Here is a 22,929-nt window from a genome sequence, read left to right on the forward strand (position 1 = left end):
AGCAATGTTTTAACCGATAAAGAGACACCTAGGATGCCTTAGGAGGAGACACTCTGCCTACCTCATCTCAACAAAGACTCTACATAGATCATAGACACAAGGGGTTTTTAAAGGAGAAAAGAAAAGAAGGGAGGCAGCCTGGTTATACCTCCAGAAGAATGCAAGTCAAACCTCAGTGCAGGCTGCTTTCTGCTGTTCTTGCCCCCATCAGCAATCAAGAAATGAAGCTGAAGGTTCTAGTGGGCACTCACACTCTCTGGCCCTACAGCAAGCCACTAGAGGGGAAGGCATGTGAGGTGAGGGTGACAGAAGCAGCCACCATGCCCTTTCCTTTGTCTCTTGGAGACATCCAGCCCAGTGAAGAAATCTGGGTTTAGCTCCTGTCTGCCTATGCAATGTCCAGCTGCCGACCAGAATCATCTCTGATGTCACAACAGATGAATCAGATTTTGACATCATCCCACAATACACTGAGGAGTTGGTGATGGGGGAAGAATGGACTTCTTTTTCAATGAATGCTGTGGTGACTTGAGTACAACACATGAAGAATTCCAGAAAAGGGCCACTTTTGAAGTCAGCGGTGAATCAGAGGTTTTCTGACCCTCTTCAGTGCCTTCTATGAAAAAGAGTTCAACTCTGGCTTCAGTTTGTCCCTTACGCTTTTCCGGAATCCCTCGACATTTCCTGCTCTTTTTCCCGGGCACCGTATGGCCTGTGACATTTGCTGGGACTCACACACGGCGTCCAACCTCCTTGCTCCAAGCGATGACTCCTAGGAACTTCCCTAGTACCAGAGCGATGCAGGCTCTGACACGCGAGGGCGGGGGGCGGGGTGGGGGTGGGGGTGGGGGATGAACGGGGAAGCGGAAGGGAAGGAGAGAGAAAGGGGACCTGGGTGTAGAGAGGGCCCAGGGCAGCATGAGCCAAGCTAGGGCGGAGCAGGGGGTTCGTCTCAGCAACGTGATGAGTGTCAGCCTTTCCCTCCCTTCAACGCTCCATTGGTGCTGCTGGAACTCGGAAGACTGCTAGACAGACATCCTCCAGGGCGCTCTCCCTGACTGCGCTTTTAAGCACTCTTTTCTGGATCAACAATAGTTTGCTAGCACAAATCTGAGCCCGCCATCTCGTTGCTTCTCCTGTCTCTAAAACCTGTGCCCGCGCTCAGGCCCCAGGTGACAGACGTTTTCCAGTCTACGCGGCGCGGGGCTAAGCCTCTGGGAGGCAGAGCTCAGGAAAGCGGGCGCCGCCTCTGGGAAAGCTGAGCTCAGGACAGCATCCTCTCCTTGCGCTCACCGCTAGGCACCCAGCAGAGCGGTCTCCTCAGGTTTAACACTGGCTTTAAGAGTGGGACTGTGAAGGTGGCTGGGCACTGGAATTTGTGGTTTTAAAAGTTCTTGACACCTACTAGAAAGTGCTAGAGGACCCTTCAGCCCTTAAGGTGCCCCTAGTCACCAAGAGTAGGCGCTTTTCCTGAAATTGATATGAGAATTTGAAAAGTAGGATTTTTGAGAACAAGGCACATCAGATCTTTCCCCATTTATTTCAACCTCTTATCGTTCCTGCCCCTAAGGTTCTAGTCACGGTTGCACATTTAATGCTTTCACATGGAAGTGCTGTTGAAGACTGAGACTGCACCCACCCTCCAAAGCATCCCATAAGTAAGCACAGTTTCTTACTAGCCAAGGAGAAGGGAAAGCATTAGTTGAAGGCGGCCACACGAAATTCTCAAAGATGTTCAGGATGCATGGGACAGTATGCAAGGACTCCAAATCCTTACAGTGGCTGCTGGTTTCAGAAGGTGTTTCTCCCAAATAATAGAAAGGATTGGTCACTGAAACGCCCTGTGGGAGAAAGACACTGGTATCCATTTCTTAAAGGACATTAACACATATGAAGAGTTTAGGGCAAAGTAAAAAGGAGGAAGGTGAGGGAAATTCCTGATGACTTTACTAATGTTAAAATTCCATAGATTTAGCTACTCCTTTTTTTTTTGTTTTTCCTTTCACATCATCAATTCAGAATTCTATAAAGGAAGAGAATGACATGGTAGAAAATCATTGGCCTAGGAGGAAAGAGCCCGTAGGCGTTTAGGTGTTATATATCTGCAGCCAGAATGCTCTGGAGCATCAGGGAGACTCCAACTTAAGACAACAGCATGGGTGAATAAGGGCTTCCTGGGGACTGGAAATGAGAGGAAAACCTGGTGCTTGAGCACTGGCCCCTAAGGCAGGCCTTACAGATCTAGAGGCAATTCAGCCTTGGTGGGAAGAGTTTACTGTGAAACTGGGGTGGAATTGGGTTTCCACGTACATTCCCTTTTGCCTTACTATATGTTCTGTCAGTTTCTTTCAGGAAATTCTTCATCTTTCAACTTGTAGGGCTGGTGCTAACTTACGACTTCACTAACTGTAACTTTGAGAAGATTGAAGCAGACTATCTCAGTACTATTTCTAAAGACCTGATTACATATATGAGTGGGGTAAGTGAAGAAATTTTTTTAAAACGAATGTATTTTCATCAGAAGAGTAGGCATACACACACTCTACAATTTAACTTTGTAGGAAAGAAAAATAATTTAGAAAAAATCATGGTCCCACATTTTGTCAAGAATTCTTACAAGTGGCATCTAAAATGATTATCTAGAAATTGGCACATTCTAAGTGTGCAGATGCTGATGAGGAGCAGGTATTGATAGGCAGAGCATTATGCATCAAGGATGTCTATCCTCTGCTAAAGTGCTGCTCTGACTATGCTGTAAAAAGACAGCAGGGGAAAAGAGCTTAAGAAAGAAGAGTAAAAGAGAGATAATTCTCATGAGCTAAACTTTAAGGATTGATGCTGTGCTCCAGGTCTCTCCAGTGTTTTAGATGTTTCAGGATGCTACTTATTACAGAATATGGTGTACTTGGAATTTTTTAACATACAGTAGTAATCATTTTCCTGATTAACCTTATTTCTAGATAGAGTTTGCATTCATGAATGGCCACAGTACAGATGTGGACATCCAAAGAATGGCATTATTACTCACCAGCATAGTGCTATGTGCAGTCGTGGCTTGAGGGAAAGGAGCAGGAGGTCTCCCTCTGAGACCTGAACCTTTTGGTGTGGTTTCAAAGCACTAGCCAGCACTATCTAAAGACTATTTCACTGCCTTGTCAATGACATAGGAAACAGGTACCTGAGTGGAAACTGTTTTCAGAGCACCTTTAAAGCCTGGGAGCAAAGGGTGGAGGGATGATTTTCCTTGTGGACTTAAAAGTCTTTACCCTCCTTGTCGTATTTTTCTTTCTTCCAGACCAAAAGTACCGACTTCAACAACACCGTCTCCTGTAGCAATCGGGTGAGTAGAGAGGTCAGTGCTGCTGGCTTTCTCCAGGGAGACGCCAGGCATTTTGGAGAGGGAGTATCCTGCGACGTGCAGAACCCCGAGAGGTGCCTGGGCTCCGGGACGCCGCGGCCGGGGATAGGGGACATCTGGGTTGCCAGCTCGGGGTTGCTCCCAGCTTGGGACAACACTTCTGTTCCAATTTAGGGAGAGGAAGTCCCTATCGGGAGGAAAGGCAAATTGGGAACTGGGATGAGGGAACTTTGTCGGGGCACCACCTGCTGGGGTCCGGTGGCGCTCCGCGCTTGGGCTCGGGCTTTTGGCAGCCTCCGCCCCCTGGAGACTTGGGCGGAGCGAGCGTGGGTGAAAGTCTTTTCGCGACCAGTGCCCTCCGCCACCCTCGCCACGCCCCTGCACCCCCGCGGTTGGTTCTTCCTTGCTCTACTCAACCGTGACCTCTTCGCTCTTACTCTCGACTTGTGTACCCGCTCCTCCCCGACCTTCCTCCGCTCGCCTTTCAGTCAATTCTCACCAACTCTCTCTTCTTTTTTTCTTTCTGGTGTTTTCTCCTTTTCTTGTAAACTTTGCCGCCTATGAGCAGCCACACTGCCTTACTGAAATCCAGAGCCTAACCTTCAATCCCACCCCCCGCTGCGCGTCGCTCGCCAAGGAAATGTTCGCCAGGAAAACTAAGGCTACCCTCGCTCTCTGGTGCCCAGGCTATTCGGAAACTCAGGTAAGCCCGAAGCCTCAGACGCTTGCTTTGTACCTTGGGACTAACCTCAAATTAAACTGGGGCTTTGGTGCAGAAGTCGTTCTCTGATTTTTATTTAGGTTTTATCTTTCGAAGAGCAAACGAGCCGGGTAAAAGTAGTAGGATGTCAATTAGACCCACGTTGATACCAGGACTCAAACTCACCTATTTCTAGGGTTCTGATACTGTTTTGGCTGAATTATGGTTCTAAACCTTACGGCAATGTTTCAAGGTATGTTGAGTGAGCCTCTTATATCAGAATGTTTTGATTGCTGGAGCATAAGAGTATGGCTGTTAAAAATGCCAATTCTCGGGGACTCAACCTAGACCTTCAACATCAAAATCTCAGGTTATAGGGCTACTTAAGAGATTCTTGTCCAGTCCAAAGTTTGAGCAACACTGCTTGTTCTAATCACGTAATTATTGTGTGCTTATTTACTAAAACGTTACATTATACAAAAAATCTCTATCCTATGTTTGCTTAATTGCTTGTATGGATGCTGTTGCTGTCTCTTTACATATTTTTGCACAGGTAGTTATCTGCATTTGAATGCTTGTGTAGCATTAAATATAGACATAGTGTAGTGGAAAGTTAGGCGTAGGAACTCTGGAGACAACCTGCCTGACTTTGAATCCTGGCGGTATAACTTCTGTGAAGACTTAGTTAAATTACTTAGCCGCTGTGTACTATAGCTTCATGGGTAAAGTAAGTATCATATCAGTTAGTCTTACATAGATTGTTTATGAGGATTAAATTAGTCAATACGTGTAAATGCAGTTGGAACAGTGCCTGGTACACAACAGGCACTCAATATTTATTTCAGTCAGCAAGTAGAGAATTTATCTTCAGGATGACAAGTTTAAGAAACAGAGAGAGACAAGTGCAGATATGTATGATTGCTCCTTATTAATCTAGTGGACTTTATATGTCTGCAATCTAGGTAGATGGACAAGACTGCCTTTTTTTTTTTTTTTTTTTTTGACAGAGTCTCGCTCTGTCACCCAGGCTGGAATGCAGTGGCACAATCTCAGCTCACTGCAACCTCCGCCTCCTGGGTTCAAGTGATTCTCCTGCCTCAGCCTCCCGAGGAGCTGGAGCTACAGGCGCCCCCCACCACGCCTGGCTAATTTAAGTATTTTTAGTAGAGACAGGGTTTCACCATATTGGCCAGGCTGGTCTTGAATTCCTGACCTTGTGATCTGCCCACTTTCGCGTCCCAAAGTGCTGGCATTACAGGCGTGAGCCACCATGCCCGGCCAAGACTGTCACTTTTTAGAGATTGAGGATTGAAGCCATAGGGCTGATCTGGGTTGAGCTTGAATTAGAAACTCAATACCAGACAGCCATATGACAAATCTATGTGGCTTCATGCCTTCTTATGAAGGAGTGACTGGCAAATCTACGGATGGCCACAATAAAATTCATTCAAATAAGAGCACAAATAAAAAACTAGATCAAGTTCTTGGACAGCATGTGAGAAAGGGAGAGTCTGGAGAAATTTATTTCAGTCACCTCTCAAGCCCAAATGGAGAGTCTAAGACTAATAATAGTTACGATTTTATAGATTTTTGTAAGATTTTATAGATTTTTGTGCTTGATAACCCTGTGACTTTATTAATCTGCATACCATGTGTCTAGGAGGCCCAGTGTACTATTCAAAGGTAATTCAGATAAAGTTATATGCTGGAATCCTCTTTAAAATAAACCTCCAGATGTCTGTGGGGCAGGGGAGGGGGAAGGATGGGGAGCAGGAGCATGCATTTTGGGTTCAAAAAAGAGATTAGGTTTACTGAATTACGTCTATAAGGAGGTATAAGATAGCTCTTACCCATAAGGAACTTGTGATCTTGTCAGGGAGATCTTGAAATCAGCAATTTATTCATTTATTTAATCACTCAACAAATATTCAGTGTTTCCTATGATTAAGACTCAGTGCTATGGGGAATACCTATGATGCAATATAAAGAAAAGCATGTTAAGTGAGAGCCAAGTTAAATGACACATACTCTTAAGCACTGGAAGACTTTCCAAAACCAAGGTCTGAGCAATTATCGGAGGCTTTTTGAAGGAGGTGGTAGTTGGCCTTGAAGTGAAAGTAGGTGGGTAGAGAAACAGGAATTCATTCCCCTGGAGAAGGCACATACTAGCACACAGTAAGCAGGTGTTTTGGAAATACACTGAAAGATGGATTTGCATAGAGAAGGCAATAAAACCTGCACTCAACAGTTACTAAAGATAGTGAAAAGTAATTTTGACTATTGATTCTCATATTCTACAGATAAATGCTACTCAGGCAATGAAGAAGAGGAGAAAAAGGAAAGTCACAACCAATAAATGTCTGGAACAAGTGTCACAATTACTAGGATTGTGGCGTCGCTTCATTCGAACTTTACTGAAAAAACAGTAAATCATCTTTATTATGGTCATATTTCACAGCACCAAATAAATCATCTTTATTAAGTAGATGAAACATTAACTCTAACTGTGACACAGAAGATCACAAATAGTTATCTTTTAATTACAGAAGAGTTTCTTAACTTATTTTTCTAAGTTTTTATTGTTTAATATAAATTTATAATGCAGGGGAAGTACTACTCTTCAAATGTTGAGGGAAGCTTCCGTAACATTGATGACTGGCTTAATTGGCAGTAATTCTCAGCCGTAATTGCATAAGCATTACTCAAGAGGAAAATCCAAAAGTGTAGCAGGAGAACTCTTTTCCTTGAAAAAGGAAAAATATTGAACTAAATGATAGTACCTAAACTTACGTTTAAAAGGCAGACATTCCTTCTACATGTAATGACACTTCTTGTGTTAAACTAAAAATTTACAAGAGAAGAAAGTGAAAGCAAATGGGGTTTCACAAATAACTGTAAATATAGTGAAGCAATTTGAAATAATTTTCAAGCAAAACATTGTGAAAGTATTCTAAGCTAAGTTTTAAATATTACCTAACAGACAAGAGTGGTATATAATAAGTAGATCCTGAGAAGTACCTTTGTTACAGCTACTATAAATATATATAGAGAGAATGTACTTTAATTTATTTTGTGAATGCTTTTGAAAATGTATATGTTCCTTTGTAATTGACACTATATATTTCTTAATAAAATAATTCTCAAATTTGTTTCTTACGAATCATCTTTCAAATCTAGTTAGTAGACAATTTGCACACATACTTTTCTAAAGGACATTATTTTTCTTCAGGTTTTTACCTCTACTTATCCTTAGAGTCCATTGACTGCTCCCCTTTATACCTGTTGGCCCTGCCTATAGGAGAGAATATTTGGAGATAGGCAGCTTCAGGATGCATTGCAGTCATCCTTTTCTTAAATTATGTCACTAGTCTTTTCTGTTTCCCCTCTTGAACTTTCCTCACACCTGGAAGAAACAAAGTAGGCAAAAGTGAACAGGGGATGTCAAATCTGTTCTTGAATTCCTGCTGCAAGCTAGAGCCACAGGCACCCTCTCACTCACCTTCCACTCAGAATCCTCCAAACACCAGTGGGAAGGGCAACCCTGGCCATAGAACCTAGACCAAAATAGAGCATGTGGGAATGCACTGATTTTTCCTAGGAGTAGACATGCTCCTCTAATACTCCCCTGAGGGTTAATTGGGGCTAAACCATGACAGAAGGGGGGAAGTTCAATGTCCTTAAATCCATCTTACCTACCAACAGGTAAGAGGAAGCTTACATTATATGTCCAGTAAGCATTTAAAGGGCACTTACTGTGGAACAAGCCTTCAGTCAAACACTGGGGATAGAAAAGAAAGACTCAGCCTTTTTCCAGAGAAGCTCAGGGTGTAGCTGAATAGGCAGTTTCTTTTGTCCTGAGGAAAATCAAGACATGCTTTTCTAAAAATCTTCCTCTGAAGACCTGACCCAAACCCTTAAATGCCATTACAAGAGAAATTTCTTTAAGTATACTAACTCCATTTTAGTAGGGATTCACTGACTAGATTTTACTGAACTATGAAAATAAATACACACAATTTTTCATAAAATTTTGGGCCCAATTCCCCTAAATGAATTGAGGATTAGGGAGAAAGGAGACAACTCAAAGTCATCCCATTAAGTGCAGTTTCTTTGAATCTTCTGCTTTATCTTTAAAAAATTGTATAATTTATATATTTTATTCTATGTATTCCATAGATGTCTTAATATAAAATTAGTCATTTAAATTACACTGTCAATTAAAAGTAATGGGCAAGAGGATGCATTATATTAATTTAGTAAGAACTTTCCCAAATGTTGTAACAATGTGGATCATATATCTCTTTTTTTTAAATATACTCAGGCTTTCTTGGTGGACTAGTATAGTATACAGTCAGTTATGTCAATGTTTCATGGTCAATAAAAGGAAGTTGCAAATTGTGATTTAAGCATATAAAGTTGGATATTTTCATATTGAGACTACATGGTTAGTTATGCTATTTATATAATCTATATTCTCACTTTTGTCTCCTTCATTCAGAGGCTAAGACTGCTGTATGAAAGTCTACTGCTGGCCAGGCGTGGTGGCTTACGCCTGTAATCCCAGCACTTTGGGAGGCCAAGGCGGGCAGATTGCAAGGTCAGGAGATTGAGACCATCCTGGCTAACACGGTGAAACCCCGTCTCTACTAAAAATACAAAAAATTAGCTAGGCATGGTGGTGGGCGCCTGTAGTCCCAGCTACTTGGGAGGCTAAGGCAGGAGAATGGTGTGAACCCGGGAGCCGGAGCTTGCAGTGAGCTGAGATTGGGCCACTGCATTCCAGCCTGGGCAACAGAGCAAGACTCCGTCTCAAAAAAAAAAAAAAAAAAAAAAAAAAAAAAAAAAAAAAAAAAAAAAACCAAAATACAAGAAAGTCTACTGCTGATATAATTCTTTATTTCTTTGTATCCATAAAGTTTTGCTTTCTTGTTGCTGATATGGTTTCCCCTCACCTTTATTTTGGTAAGGATAGAATGAAAAATTGATATTTGATTCTTAAAAGTTAAAGGAGCTTTTTTTTTTTCCTTTTTTAACAAAGAACATTGACAAATAACTTTACCAGCATATAGAGTTGCCTCCTTTGACGATAAAAGGAGGGGCTTAGTCCTGTCTTGGTCAACATTTTTTCAAAAACTGAATTAAGCAAATGCAGCTTTAATACTTCTATAAAGAAAAACAAACTATATATTTTTATTTTTAGATGCTAATTTTCACACATTTCTCCAAAATTCACATAGACTTTTGCTAGGTTGTAATTAGAAGGCAAACAAACACCAAATCTCACTGGCTAGCAACAACAGTTAATTCTCACTCACATTACGAACTGGCAACCTCAAGTCAGCTGCAGGCTTTATCTACAGACCTTCTCATTTCAGGACCCAGGCTGAAAAAGCAGCTCCTATTTGAGACATACCTTTCTCTTTTGGCAACAGAAAAGAGCAAGAGAGTTGGTAGAAACAGATAATGGCTCTTCAAGCATCTGCTGGGACTTGCTGAACATCACGTTTGCTTATATGCACTGGCCAAAGTAAGTCAAACGCTTCCTATTCCTGCTCCACTATGAAGGATTTGCTGCAAGTCTTGGGCAAAGGACAGAGAGACACATCTTCTTACAGGAAGAAGTTTAAATATTGGAGATGCTAAAGTCCACAACTCATTACTTTGGGAGGGAACATGACTAACATAAAAAAAAGAGAGAACATTCCACATTTTTAGCATTTTATTACTTAAATGTAACTTTTTTTTTAAACAAATGTTTATTAAGCACCCCTTTTGTTCCAGATACTGTTCTGGGTGCTTGTTATGTATTAATGAACAAAACAGAAAAAAAAAAATTCTCTACCTTTATGGAGCTTACCCACTAAACTATTAAAATAAGCCTAATAAATAAGTTAATAGTACAGTGAGATGCTCTTTTCCCCTCTTTTTTAATTTAAATAACGTTTACAAGTAATTAGCAACTTGTTCACTTTTAAGTCATACCACAAATATGGCTGAAAATGTGCACTGCTATTGAGAAATCCGGGGTACAAATGAAATCACAAGTAAGTACAACATGTCAAGGATTAAATAACAAGCTCTCATTCTGTTATCATCTGCTTCTTAATGATCTTAACATCCAAAGTGTTTGAGGCTCTGTGCCAGAACTATAAAATAAATCAAGATTTTTTTTTTGTTCAAGAGTGTATGAGTCAGATATTCAAATTAGCTAACAAGTTACTTTTGTTTCATAATAAAATAATTACATTTTAGAACTGGAAGGAACCCAAGAGAGTACACTGATCTGTACAGAGACAGACCCTCCTTATCCCTTTCAAGCACAAGTATATTTACATTAGTAAATATACCCTCTTTATCCCTCTCAAGTACATTTACATTAGTCACTCAACCCAAATCTGAATAGGCTGCCAAAACATTTTCATAAACGAAGTGAAATGGAAATAAAACAGTAAGATAAGAGGTTATTCCATATGTCAAACTTTGGTCCTGGGCTCTAACGTCACCACTGTTTTAGTTAACGTTCACATGATCAGAGATTGTTCCCCAAACCTACATCTTGGTAAGGCAGTTGGCTCTCGAGGAGTGAGGTGTCTTGACACCCACTTCACTGGAATCAGTCTTCTTCAGCATCCTAAGGCACTTAGCTCTAATGAACTGCCCAGACTCCCCTTTGCATTATGATGAGCTCCTCTTTGGAACCCCTACTGTCTGCTTTTGACAGCCGACCTCAAGGAATACTGACTTAATCCAGGGGTCCCAATAACATTTAATATTTATCTTCCTTTTCTCGGAGGAATCTACAGTTATCCAACTTGCCCAAGTGAGCAGTTCCCTTTCCCCAAATAATTAGTTCTACAACCCAGAGAGTCTATGAGTGAATCCCTCTGTCATCTTTGAAATGTCCCATTATAGTTTTCATCTGTAAATATGTCAGTATATATCCAAAAGATGAGGATCTTTACGTAATCATAATGCTACTATCACATGCAAAAATTAAACATAATTCTTTAATATAATCAGATATCCAATGTTTAAATTTTTCCAGTCTCATGTTTTTGTACATTTTAAAATAATCACATGTTTAAATCGTTTCCATTTCCAAGGCGTCGATCTCTCCTCCACTCTCCTGGGCGTCGCGCTTCCCTCTTTGCTTCCCGCCCTTGCGGTTCCGTCGGAACCTCAGGAGCTTCCTTCCGCCGCAAAAGAGCTGGAGAACAATGCTAGGCAACATGCTGGAGACCTTGGCCAACGGAACCAAAGTCACGCCTCCCATGTGAGCTCTGGAGGGAGAACTTTATGTGTTGCACTGAGGGCAGTCTCCGGAAACGCGATTCGCAGCGGGCGCCGGAAGCGGTCTTCTGTCTTCAGCTCTAGCAGATGACTGTTCCACTGGACACGCTGAAGGGACTGGATACGTGTTTTCCTTCAGGACCAGAGCTGAGCGGAGCCGGGATCGCGGCGGCAATGGAACGGGCCTCAGAAAGGCGCACGGCCAGCGCGCTGTTTGCGGGGTTCCGGGCCTTGGGACTTTTCAGCAACGACATTCCACACGTGGTGCGGTTCAGCGCGCTCAAGCGCCGGTTCTATGTAACAACCTGCGTGGGCAAGAGTTTCCACACCTATGACGTGAGTGACTTCTTTCGTTGACTTCCCAGGAACCACCCTCCTTGGCCCCTAACTCTGTCCTGGAGCAATCCGGTTCACCCTTACCATCTACCACGGGCTTCCCTTCTTTAACCCCTCCCTGTCCTATTAATATTTCGCCATCCGGTCACATCCACGTGCTGATTTAGCACTTGCAGTCCTCCTGGGGCGAGTTTCAGAGGCAGCCTGGCCAAGGGGAAACTGCTAGATAACCCCTCAGTTGTATGGCAATAATACTTGTTCAGTGAATATTTATTGACCTTCCCTTGAAGGTGGAAACATAATTAAGACAAACCTCTACCTCTTGCATTCTTAATGAGAGAGAAAAACATGCACGCTATTACGTTATTGGTGACACGAGCTGGGTTAGAAATTCACTCTAGGTAACATTGGGAGAACCGCAGATGGTGAGATTAATTACCGTTAGGGAAAGTATTTGATGGCAATCAGTTATTTTCAACTAATGCAAAGTGTCTGGCACTGTCACTCTAAGCCTTGCAGCCGTTTCTTTGCAAGATAGGTATCGTTATACTGTAGCACCTTTATATAAACTACAAAAGTAAATTTCAGATAAATTACTTGTTAGTGTTGATTTTTTTCTCCTTTAATGGCTCATAAATCATTGTAATAGTGTCTCTTGTTTACTTGTTTCTTTTGTCTTCTCCAAAAGAGTGTAAGCTCTGTGAGAGCGGGAACCTTGATGAGGATGATAATAGTGTTAAATAAGTACTTTATTTTCTGGAAAACATGTTGTAGAGTTGTCTCTCTTGGAGGATTGTGAATGGCTTATTAGCAAGAAGAGCTGGGAGTTAGGAACCAGTTGAGTTAGTGGAAGAGGAAAGTGAGGGCAGAGCTGAGGTTAAGAGCAATTGGGTTTCTCAGAGTCTGAGTTGGTAATGGAGACAGGGTGGGTTAGAACCATATCATTAAGATGTCATGTGAGAGTATTTAGTGTTACCATTCTCTACACTTGTTCCTTGCTTGCTAAGTTTTACTTTTGCTGGTTAATGTTTTCTTCCTTGAAATGTAATTTTTCTAAGTTTATTACTTAAATAATTCTTGAAATCTTGTCTTTGGTACAGTGTCTTTCCTGACACTGCGTTACACACAGACACAGGTGTTTTTCCCTATATTCAACTTCCAAAGAAACCCTGTGGTGAGGAGAGTAACATATTTGCACATTTTATAAAGTTAACAATTTACTTACTGTGCATTGACATTTAGTCATAATAAAGATGGCTTTTAACGTCTCATCTAGTGCTAACACTGATGATACATTCGTAAAATCATGGCATGTAAATGTTCTTTACCCAGACTGTACACTGCTCAGATTAACCAATGCATTGGGCTATGACCTCTGAAACAGAAAATACTTGGGAGTAAAAAGAAAAAAAAAAATGGAGCTAATGAACTTAAGTCACTAATTGGGTCTACAAGTGCTCTATCCCATAACTATGGCTGTATATGCTGTCCCCAGTCAGACTTCCTACAGTCCTACAAATTAGTTTCTTCTGCAGGGGAAACTAGACAAGTTGTGAATAGGTGGTGATAGTGATGGTAGCAGCTATCATGTATTGAGCAATTACTATATGACTGACCCCATTCTGTTTTACACAAATTTATTCACTGAATCCTCATAACAATCCCATAAAGTAAATAAATACCTGTTTTACAGATGAAGAATTTGAGGCACAGGGAACTTATTTTTCCAGGGTCATACAGCTGGATCAGTAGCCATGATTGGGGTGAGCAAATTACAGTCTGCAAGCCAGTCTAGCCCACTGCTTGGCTTTGTATGACCCAGGAGTTATGAATGATTTTGACATGTTTAAATGTTTTTGGGGGTAGGCTGGGGGTGGGGAGAAGGATATTTCATGACATGAAAACTATGTGATAATCAAATTTCAGTACCTATAGGTAAAAGTTTGATATACCCATGCACATTATTTATGTATTAAGTATGACTGTTTTCATGCTATGGTGGCAGAAGCTAGTAGTTGCAACAGAGACCACATGCATTGCCTGCAAAGCCTAAAATAGTTAATATGTGGCCCATTATAGAAAACATTTACCTACCCCTTCCATTACCACTCCTGGTGAAATATAGTTGAAAATATAAACTTCCCTAGTAATGAAAATTAGAGTCAGTAAGTGTCTTTCTTACGAAGGACAGCATAGCAAATATATGTGTGAGGTTATAGCTTACTCTTCAGGTGTTAGGTTATTATGATTGTGTTTGTTAATGAAAATTTAACCCTTTTTCTTTTTTTAAACAGGTTCAGAAACTTAGTCTGGTTGCAGTAAGTAAGTATGGACTTTATTCTGAATTTATGCACATGTAAAAAAATTTTTTTTATTTTGACATAAATTTGAGACTTACAGAACATATAAGGAAGCCAGGGTAACATGTATGTCTTATAAACTTACATTATCAGCAACAAAAAAGGGTGCCAGGATAGAATCATGTTTTGCTTTCAGTTGTTACGTATCTTTATTTTCTTTAATCTAGAACAGTTCTTTAGACTTTCTTTGTACTTGATGACATTGACACATTGACATTTTTGGAGTACAGGCTCATTTAGAATGTCCTTCAGTTTGAGATTTTTTGACATTTCTTCAGGATTAGATTCAGGTTGTACCCGTTGGGAGGAATCACGGTGAATTGTATCAGAAGGCACATGCTGTTGGTTGGTTCTGTTCCTGATAGTGATTGGTTAGGAGGCTCTATTTTAAAGTTAGGCCGGGCGCGGTGGCTCACACCTGTAATCCCAGCACTTTGGGAGGCCGAGGCAGGTGGATCACGAGGTCAGGAGATCAAGACCATCCTGGCTAACACAGTGAAACCCCATCTCTACTAAAAATACAAAAAATTAGCCAGGTGTGGTGGCAGGTGCCTGTAGTCCCAGCTACTCAGGCGACTGAGGCAGGAGAATTGCTTGGATCCAGGAGGTGAAGGTTTCAGTGAGCCAGATCGTGCCACTGCACTCCAACCTAGGCAATAGAGTGAGACTCTGTCTTGAAAAAAAAAAGAAAATTAAAAAAAAATTAAGTTAGTGTTTTGTCCTTTGTAACGGATAAGTATCTTTTGGTAATATGCACTGGGACTGTGTAAATATCCTAGTACTCTTCAAAGTTATTACCTGCTGCTTTTAGTATTTTATGATGATACTTGCCTGAATCAGTTATTAATATGATGGTTGCCAAATGCATGTTGATTATCCTTAATCCAAAAATTTGAAACCCAAAATGCTCCAAAGTCTGAAACTCTTTGAGAGCCAACATGATGTTCAGAGGGAAATATGCATTGGAACATTTCTGATTTCAGACTTTCAGATTAGGAATATTCACCTGGTTATGCAAATAGTCCAAAATCCGAAAAAATCTGAAATCTGAAACACTTCTTGTCTCAGGCATTTCAGATAAAGCATAGCTTTTAGTGATTTTCTTTTCCCATCATTCCTTCTACTGTAAGGAAAAGTTTTCCCTTTTCTCACATTTTGGTATTTCTTTCCAATGGAAGGAATTTTAATAATAGATTAGAAGGCAGAAGAAAGGCATTGGAACTTAAGTTGAATACAAAATTGAATGAAAAATCTATAAAACAGGATTATGCAAACAAATCCTAATATGGAATTTGCAGCATGAAAGTACAACAATCCTCTGTCTACTAACTCTCCTGCCCCAAAAGAGGAAATGGAAATGTCAGTGTGACCAGGATACTGAGAAAAGAATCATATGTCACGTGAGAAATGCTAAAGATTGATAGGCATATTTCTCTTGGAGAAGACTGTAGAAACAATATTGTCTTTAAATGTTTTAGGAGTAGGCATATAGAATACCATATGGAATATTTTTGGGTTGGTCCAAAGTTAGAGATTTAGATTTTGAGTTACTTTTAAAATTTTTCTGAAGTTATTAGTGAACTTGATGTTCCAGAAGATATTCACATGGGTCAGGCGTGGTGGCTTATACCTATAATCCCAGCATTTTGGAAGGTTGAGGTGGGCAGATCACCTGAGGTCAGGAGTTCAAGACCAGCCTGTCTAACATGGCGAAACCCCGTCTCTACTAAAAACACAAAAATTAGCTGGGCGTGGTGGTGCACACCTATAATCTTAGCTACTCGGGAGGCTGAGGCAGGAGAATCAGTTGAACCTGAGAGGCAGATGTTGCAGTGTGCCAAGATTGCATCACTGCACTCCAATCTGGGCGACACAGTGAGACTCCGTCTCTCAAAAAAAAAAAAAAAAAAAAAAGATGTTCACATGAAGACTGGGTGACTGTCAGAGCTTTGTGTATCAGATGACAGTTTTTTCCAAATAACCTCAAAAAGCTTCTTTTCATTTCTCTAGGATTATGTTTTTATTTCTGCAAATCCTAGACATTCTCTTAGGGAAGGACAAGGTGATTTCCTATCCTTTGTTTGATAGTTACTATTAGATATTTAAAATATTTTAGTCAAAATTTTATACTCTGATTCTCAACTTTGATCTTTATGTATTTTTTTTAATTATAACCATGAAAAATGTTGTACGTATACTTGAGGTTTCTGGTTAACATCTTAAAAATCCCTGTTTCTTTCATTTGGTATTTGCTAGGTAATTCTGTTCCACAGGATATCTGCTGTATGGCAGCTGATGGCAGATTAGTCTTTGCTGCTTATGGAAATGTTTTCTCTGCATTTGCCCGTAATAAAGAGGTTGGTATCACTAAACTGCTTGTTTGCAGTCAGTAGTTGTTTGTTGTGATAGTGGAGGGAACTTTAATTCTGTCATTCTTTACCTGGCACACTCTGGAACTCTATAGTATTCTTTTTTTTCTAATGTATATTCAGTTTTCTGGAGGAAGATAAATTTTCAGAAAAGGCTTACTTAAAACTGGTGCTTTCCTTCAGTTTCTTTGCCCAGAGATGAATATCAGAATAACTTGGAGAGTTTCTTCAAAATTTGTTATGCCCAGTCAGTTCCCATCTCAGGAGTTTTCTGTTTCATATATTTGTAGAGATGGGACGTAATGTGTATTATTAAGTGTATTTTAAAAATACTTTCCTGGAAAAGTTCATATTTGCACTACCACTTTATGTGGGTTGATTATTCATTATACATAATTCAGCTTATAACTCTTTTTCTGAAAACCAGATGCCTGTTCCCTATTTAGAGAAAGCTAGATTCTGTTTTCTCCACTGCTAAGGAAAGATCTTTTCTGGTCTAAATTTACCAGTTGGTTTCTGAATTTGTCCTGGAATAACTAGGTTGAGAGGTGACCTGGCCTTAATGGTCTAGAATGAAAGGAAATGTAGGAATGGGAATACAAGGATAGCCAAATGATAGTATCACTGTACTTGTCAGGGACTTGGAGTGAGGTGGTTCCCACAGTCTTTCATCATCACTACCTGTGGCAGAGGAAGGTAACTTATCTGTAGAGTTCTTTAATGGAAGGTGTTCAGATTTTTAGAATTGGAAAAAATGTTTATTTTTGTATTGTTGTTTATAGTTTTTCCAGGGAGATATATATGATTTACATGAGGAGACTTTATCCCATATGTATATTCTATATGTGGTTCAGATGCAGAGACTTTAATAAAGGACCTTTATGCACAAGTGTGGTCAGGGTTAGGGGAACAAAGTAGGGGTGGGGAGGCATCGGACACTGTCAACTGTAGGAAGTTGTTACCACCCCTAAGGCCAAAGGGCCAAGGAGAAGAAACAGTGTTACTGGAATCTGGTGAGAACTGAAACCATGGAGAAGGGGCTATACTTATGGAGGGATCAGCTACTGTAAGGATCTCTGTCAAAGCAGAAAGGTATGGGGAAAAAGACCCTATATCCCCCTTTCCCATCTCATTTGAAAGCCAGTTGGTGATAGAGTCTGTAGAGATCAGCCTTCTGGAATATACCATCTCGCTAGGATATATGTAGTTGCACTGATTGAATTGGGTGAGGGAACTAGTTGTGTGTGCACGCCTCCTCTCTAACCTAAGTTGGAAGACTGAGCTTCAAAGGTCTCATTTCTTTGTACTAAATGGACAGTTTACTTCCTTATTGTTGAACTGGCTGAGGGAGCAGATGAACATGCCTAGTTCCTTCATATCTATGCGTTCATCCTAACCTTGAATAATCAAAAGTTGGGGTACATTTCTTAACAGAAGCATCTCCAGATTAGCTTGTTTTTGGGATAATATGAATAATATGACATGATGACTGAGTAATAATATGAAATTCTTTTAAACTTCGATATTGTAGATAGTACATACCTTTAAGGGTCATAAGGCAGAAATCCATCTCTTGCAACCCTTTGGAGACCACATTATCTCTGTTGATACTGACAGCATTCTTATTATTTGGCACATATATTCAGAAGGTAAGAGTTAACTCACTTATTTGCTTTATCTTAGGGTAGTATGTGTTTAATTAAAATTTAAAATCTATGTAAATATCTATGCCAGAGATTTTGCCTGCAAATAGTAAGAAATTTAAAAAATTAAAAATCTTTAACGTGTATAAGAAAAAAGTTCTAAGTAAGAAAGAGATAAACAACTGTAGCAAGGTAACTACTTATAAACTGTTTAATGTGCTTACCTCAACTAATGTATTTTCCATTGCAGTTCTCCAACTTTAATGATTTGTTATATTCTCTGTGGAGTGAATATTGATGTATTTTCATGCCTGAGTAATTCTTGTTTTGTATTTTCAACTTTTAGTAAAGGAGACTGTAATAGTACACTTGATCTTGTAATCTGAAGGAAAAGTACATCCATTTCCTAGGGATATGAGTCAGTTTCTTTCAACTGTGATAGTCTTAGACAGTGGCTATGTTTGTGGGATTATGTATCTTTAAACAGGAAGAATTTATCCCTAGGATATCTACACCTTTCCTCAATAAAATACTGGGTTCATTATGAATTGAATCTTTTAAGTTCTTTAATCTGGTTACATTTTTAGCTTATATTGCCTCTTGGTTATTTCATTGTTCAATACACTGTGTTTTTTTTTTTTTTCTTTTTCTTTTTCTTTTTTTCTTTTTTTTAGTAAATATCCTGAAGATTACATTTCTGGGAATTATTCCAAGTTCTTATTTCAGATTAGTAACCCTTTTCTTGTTTTGTGTTTGCTCAAGTAGAGGGAGGGAACAGAATTCCAAAAGTATTCCTTGTGTAGATAGAAGTTAAAAGGGCTTTTATTAGGTTACAGGATCTGGTTCTTACATTCCAGCAGATTCTCTTGATGCTGATGGACCAGCTTTTTTGTTGCTGTTATAGCAGCATATTGAACCAGTATCTTCAGAGCCATTTGTAGTGACGAATAAAGTCAAGGATCTCTTAAAATAACATTCAAAGTAAAGTTTATATAATTTTCACCTATACTGTACTTCCTAAACTGGGGTACCCATACCCCTGGGATTGTACAGCAGTGTACCAGAGAGTATGTGAACCTAAAGCTTAAATGAAATGTACCTTCTTTGATACTCAAATTTATTGGAAAATATAGTGAAACATTGTTTTAATCATGGAGGAACTGTAAAGTAAAAACCAGAATTCAAACATAGAAATTTTGAATGTAACCAAAGATTTCAGAGAGTTTTTTGATCTTGGAGCAAGTGACCACTGGTTATGGCACCCCCAACTCCACAGGGTTATAAGTTTTTTTCTTTTCCTTTATTAGAGGTTCTTTTGTGGAAATGTGTGAGAAGTACTCTTAATAGTTTCACTGAGGTGTGCCTTTTATTTCTGGCATTTTTTGAGTGACCCATCAAACTTTCTAGATAGTTGGCTTTTCATTCCTTGAAAGAGCTAAGTATAAGTACTTCACTTGGAATATTCACTCCTGTCTGTTGATCAAATTACAGAAACATTAATGCTAATCCTTAGGATCTTTTTTTTTTAACTTTATTATCCTTTTCTGGAAAGTAATTCAAAAGTGAATGAAACTTTTAATAGTATTTTTATTAGAAGTTGTAGAAAATTTTTGACAGTCTAAATTACATTTACAAGTTGCCCCTCATTTATTTTATTTCTCAAGGAATGTTTATAGATTAGTATCTAAGTCTGTGGTTTATTTTAGCATATAAATCTTTGATATGATAGACTTACTTTAAGTGATAAATATATGGTTATATAAAACATTTTAAACTGTTTTATAACAAATAATTTTAACTTTCACTTTTGTAGAAGAATACCTGCAGTTGACTTTTGATAAATCAGTATTTAAAATTTCTGCAATTCTGCATCCAAGTACCTACTTGAATAAAATACTGCTGGGCAGTGAACAAGGAAGCCTGCAGTTGTGGAATGTAAAATCTAAGTAAGTGTTTTAGTTAGAAAATAATATAGTTGTCACCTTATCCTCATCAACTACTTCCTAATGCATACTTAGGTCTCATTTATCCCTGTCCTTATATATTTATTTGGAGGGTTGTCTATAAATACAGTTGGTCCCCTATATCAGAGGAGTCAACCTCGGATCAAAAATATTCAAGGAAAAATAGATAAATAATAATACAACAATAAAACATCACATTTTAAAACAGTACAGTATAACAGCTATTTACATAGTATTTACATTATATTAGCTTTTATAAGTAAGCTAGAGATTATTTAAAGTATATGCATAAATGTGTGAAAGTTGTATGCAAATACCACACCATTTTATGTAAGGGACTTGAGCATCTGTGAATTTTGGTATCAGCAGAGAGGTTGGGGAAGTCCTGGAACCAATCCCCCACAGATACTGAGATATAACTGTATGTTTGCTTTTGGAGCTATTGTTGCTGGCATCACATATGTGAAAGCTGGCATGTGATCCTGACACTTGTTAGACAGCTTCATAAATGCTCACTGAAAAGTATGTACTAATGACCTAATAACTAAAGAACTGCTATAGAGAAGGCTCTAATAAAGTAATAGGAGATCCATCAGAAAATAATAATTATGAGATTATGACTAGGGAGGCTCTAATTTTCCATACATGAAGATTTTCTATACATGAACATGGTAAAGGATGGAAAGGCAAATCAATGACAATGTAGTGCTAGCATTTAGAAATGACTTTTCGGGTTTAAAGTACTTCCATCGCCTCCCATAGATATGGCACATATCTGTAATATTGGTGTAGCTGGAGGGCTGGATACTCAATTTTGAATACTTCTACCCATTATTTAAACATTTATCAGTAGAAAAAGGTGGCAGCTCACACTTGTTTGTGTAGCATTTTGAAAAGCAAACAAATATTTGACTGTCCAAATTGTTTTTTCCAAAGTCCTTATCAATTCAAAAGGGAAAATAAGATTATTAAAGATTTACTGATTTGAATCAGTGTTTCATTTCAGTTTAACAAATACCATTGACTGCCTACTTTGTGCTAGGTTCAGGGATAGTGACTGAAATACTGTCTTTGCCCATTTACATAATTTAGTACATGATTTAATACTTTAATGATAATTATAATGATTTCAGATACCTCTGTTTGCTCCATGGATGTGTTATTTGTCATTCATGGCTTGCTTCTGAAATTGAGAGCAGCATTACTGTTGTCATATGACAGTCATATATCATGCAAATAATATTGTTATTAAAATATAAGTTATTCCCTTTCATGATGATGTTTCTATAAAGATATTGCAGTCCTAAATTTTTTTTACTGTAGTCTGTAATATAACATGGTTTTTACTCATGTATTTTTTTTTTTCCACTTAGGACATTTTATTTCTTAAAGAGGTGGCATAGCATAGTAGTTAGTTTGAGATCTAGAATTTGGACAATATTACTAACCTTGTGACATTAGTTTAATTATCAGAATAGTGTGTGGAAGAGTAAGAACTTAATAAATATCACCTATTATTATTTCACTTTTTAATGTGTAGCCGATATTGTTTTCCTCATATATATATGTCTTTCAACTATTTTTCTTCTTATAGTAAACTTCTATATACATTTCCAGGATGGAAACTTGGAGTGACAGCTCTTCAGCAGGTTAGTATTTTTCTGTTAAGTCAAAGAGGAAACAAAGTTAATAGGAAAATCCTTTAGTTTCAGGAATCAATGATAATTTTAGACGTAAAGACAAAACAATATATAGCTTAGTTTACCTTAAAATTGTTAGCCTGAGGAAATAGTGTTTTGGAAATGTAAGTTAAAACAAGTAATAATGCCTTTGCCAATAACGCTTATGGAGTCCTTTGTGCTTATAGTTTGACTTTAAACCTGTGATTGCTATAGATCCTTGTTACTAATCATTTTGCAAGTATATGTATTCCATTGTCTTGTGTAGCTTGGAAATGAGTGTTCAGCAATGCAAGGGGTATTGTAAGTCATGCAGAGAAATTTGTCAAGATGTTGAGATTTATGGTTTGAAATTATTGGAGCCAAAATCCTAATGTTTGATTCGATGATGGACTATTTAAGAAATAACTGCTTTTTTTAATGTGCAAAATATGTATAAATAAATGAATGCATGTCTACAGCAAATCCTGTGTTTCTATTGGCCACATATGTAGCCAGTATACCCTTATCTTTCTCAGTACCCATTGTCTATACTTGCCCAATTTATATGTATTCCTTATCTTCTCTTACCACCATCAACCTAGCTCCACTTTTGCCTATCCAGAAGACTTCGTAAGTATCAGAGGATTAGGTCCCTTGAGGACAAGGGATTATATATTTTTTTAGTATCTCCAGTTTCTACACAGGGTCTCATGCATAGTAGACAGTTGATGACAAATTAATAAAACGTGTAACCTGATTCCATTCTGTAATGATATTGGACATTGATCTTTGCTAAAATAGAGAAATTCATAATAGATCCTGTATGTAAGACTTGTATTATAGACCGTTATAACCATAGAATATTAGAACTGGAACAGACTAACTGTATAACTTTTTTTTACCTTTCTCCTTTCTAGGAATTGTCTCCTTTTACTGTTTCCATCCAGTCCAGTGATCTGTAATGATTTTATACATAGGTTTCTTTTTCTGTTGTGGCTGTTTTCTTTCTAAAATCTTACCAGCTAGGTTTTGGGAATGAGGATGGGGTGTTGACTGGCAGAATTGAAGCTGGGAAGTAATTTGGAAAAGTTGTTTCTGAATACTTCTATGCTGAATAAAAAAGTATGCTGGAATGGTAATACTTGTTGAGTTTTTCTGCCATCTTTAAGAAGATACTTCATTATTTCTTTTGACAGCACCTAATAAATGATGCATATCATCAGGATTATTAAAGCTATTTTGCTTTAG

At 38.7% G+C, this 22,929-nt stretch overlaps 2 protein-coding genes across 2 annotated transcripts in view; both read left to right on the plus strand.

Moving 5' to 3' along the window:
- The first annotated feature begins 482 nt into the window (after positions 1 to 482).
- On the plus strand, positions 483 to 7,207 carry TSLP (thymic stromal lymphopoietin). The gene is made up of 5 exons (XM_025388550.1): positions 483 to 1,924; positions 2,343 to 2,479; positions 3,296 to 3,340; positions 3,927 to 4,061; positions 6,359 to 7,207. Exons 1-5 carry the CDS (start codon positions 1,891 to 1,893, stop codon positions 6,485 to 6,487), a joined length of 480 nt encoding a protein of 159 aa, XP_025244335.1. The 5' UTR covers positions 483 to 1,890; the 3' UTR covers positions 6,488 to 7,207.
- A 4,149-nt stretch (positions 7,208 to 11,356) lies between these two features.
- Positions 11,357 to 22,929, plus strand: part of WDR36 (WD repeat domain 36) — a 37,514-nt gene continuing 25,941 nt past the window's right edge. The window contains exons 1-6 of the mRNA XM_025389064.1: positions 11,357 to 11,684; positions 13,979 to 14,006; positions 16,301 to 16,401; positions 17,945 to 18,062; positions 19,870 to 20,002; positions 21,615 to 21,669. Of these exons, the coding sequence (XP_025244849.1) occupies positions 11,436 to 11,684; positions 13,979 to 14,006; positions 16,301 to 16,401; positions 17,945 to 18,062; positions 19,870 to 20,002; positions 21,615 to 21,669 (684 nt within the window). The 5' untranslated portion in view covers positions 11,357 to 11,435. The remainder of the gene's footprint in view (positions 11,685 to 13,978; positions 14,007 to 16,300; positions 16,402 to 17,944; positions 18,063 to 19,869; positions 20,003 to 21,614; positions 21,670 to 22,929) is intronic.

Source organism: Theropithecus gelada, chromosome 6 (assembly GCF_003255815.1).
Source record: "Theropithecus gelada isolate Dixy chromosome 6, Tgel_1.0, whole genome shotgun sequence".
In the NCBI taxonomy this organism is placed as follows: Eukaryota; Metazoa; Chordata; class Mammalia; order Primates; family Cercopithecidae; genus Theropithecus; species Theropithecus gelada.

Bases quoted from the DNA above. Each gene is read 5' to 3' on its own strand.
- TSLP (XM_025388550.1), top strand. From the start codon at position 1,891: ATGAAGAGTTTAGGGCAAAGTAAAAAGGAGGAAG. The intron at 2,480-3,295 runs GTAAGTGAAGAA...TCTTTCTTCCAG, and splicing joins TGATTACATATATGAGTGGG to ACCAAAAGTACCGACTTCAA. The intron at 4,062-6,358 runs GTAAGCCCGAAG...CATATTCTACAG, and splicing joins CAGGCTATTCGGAAACTCAG to ATAAATGCTACTCAGGCAAT.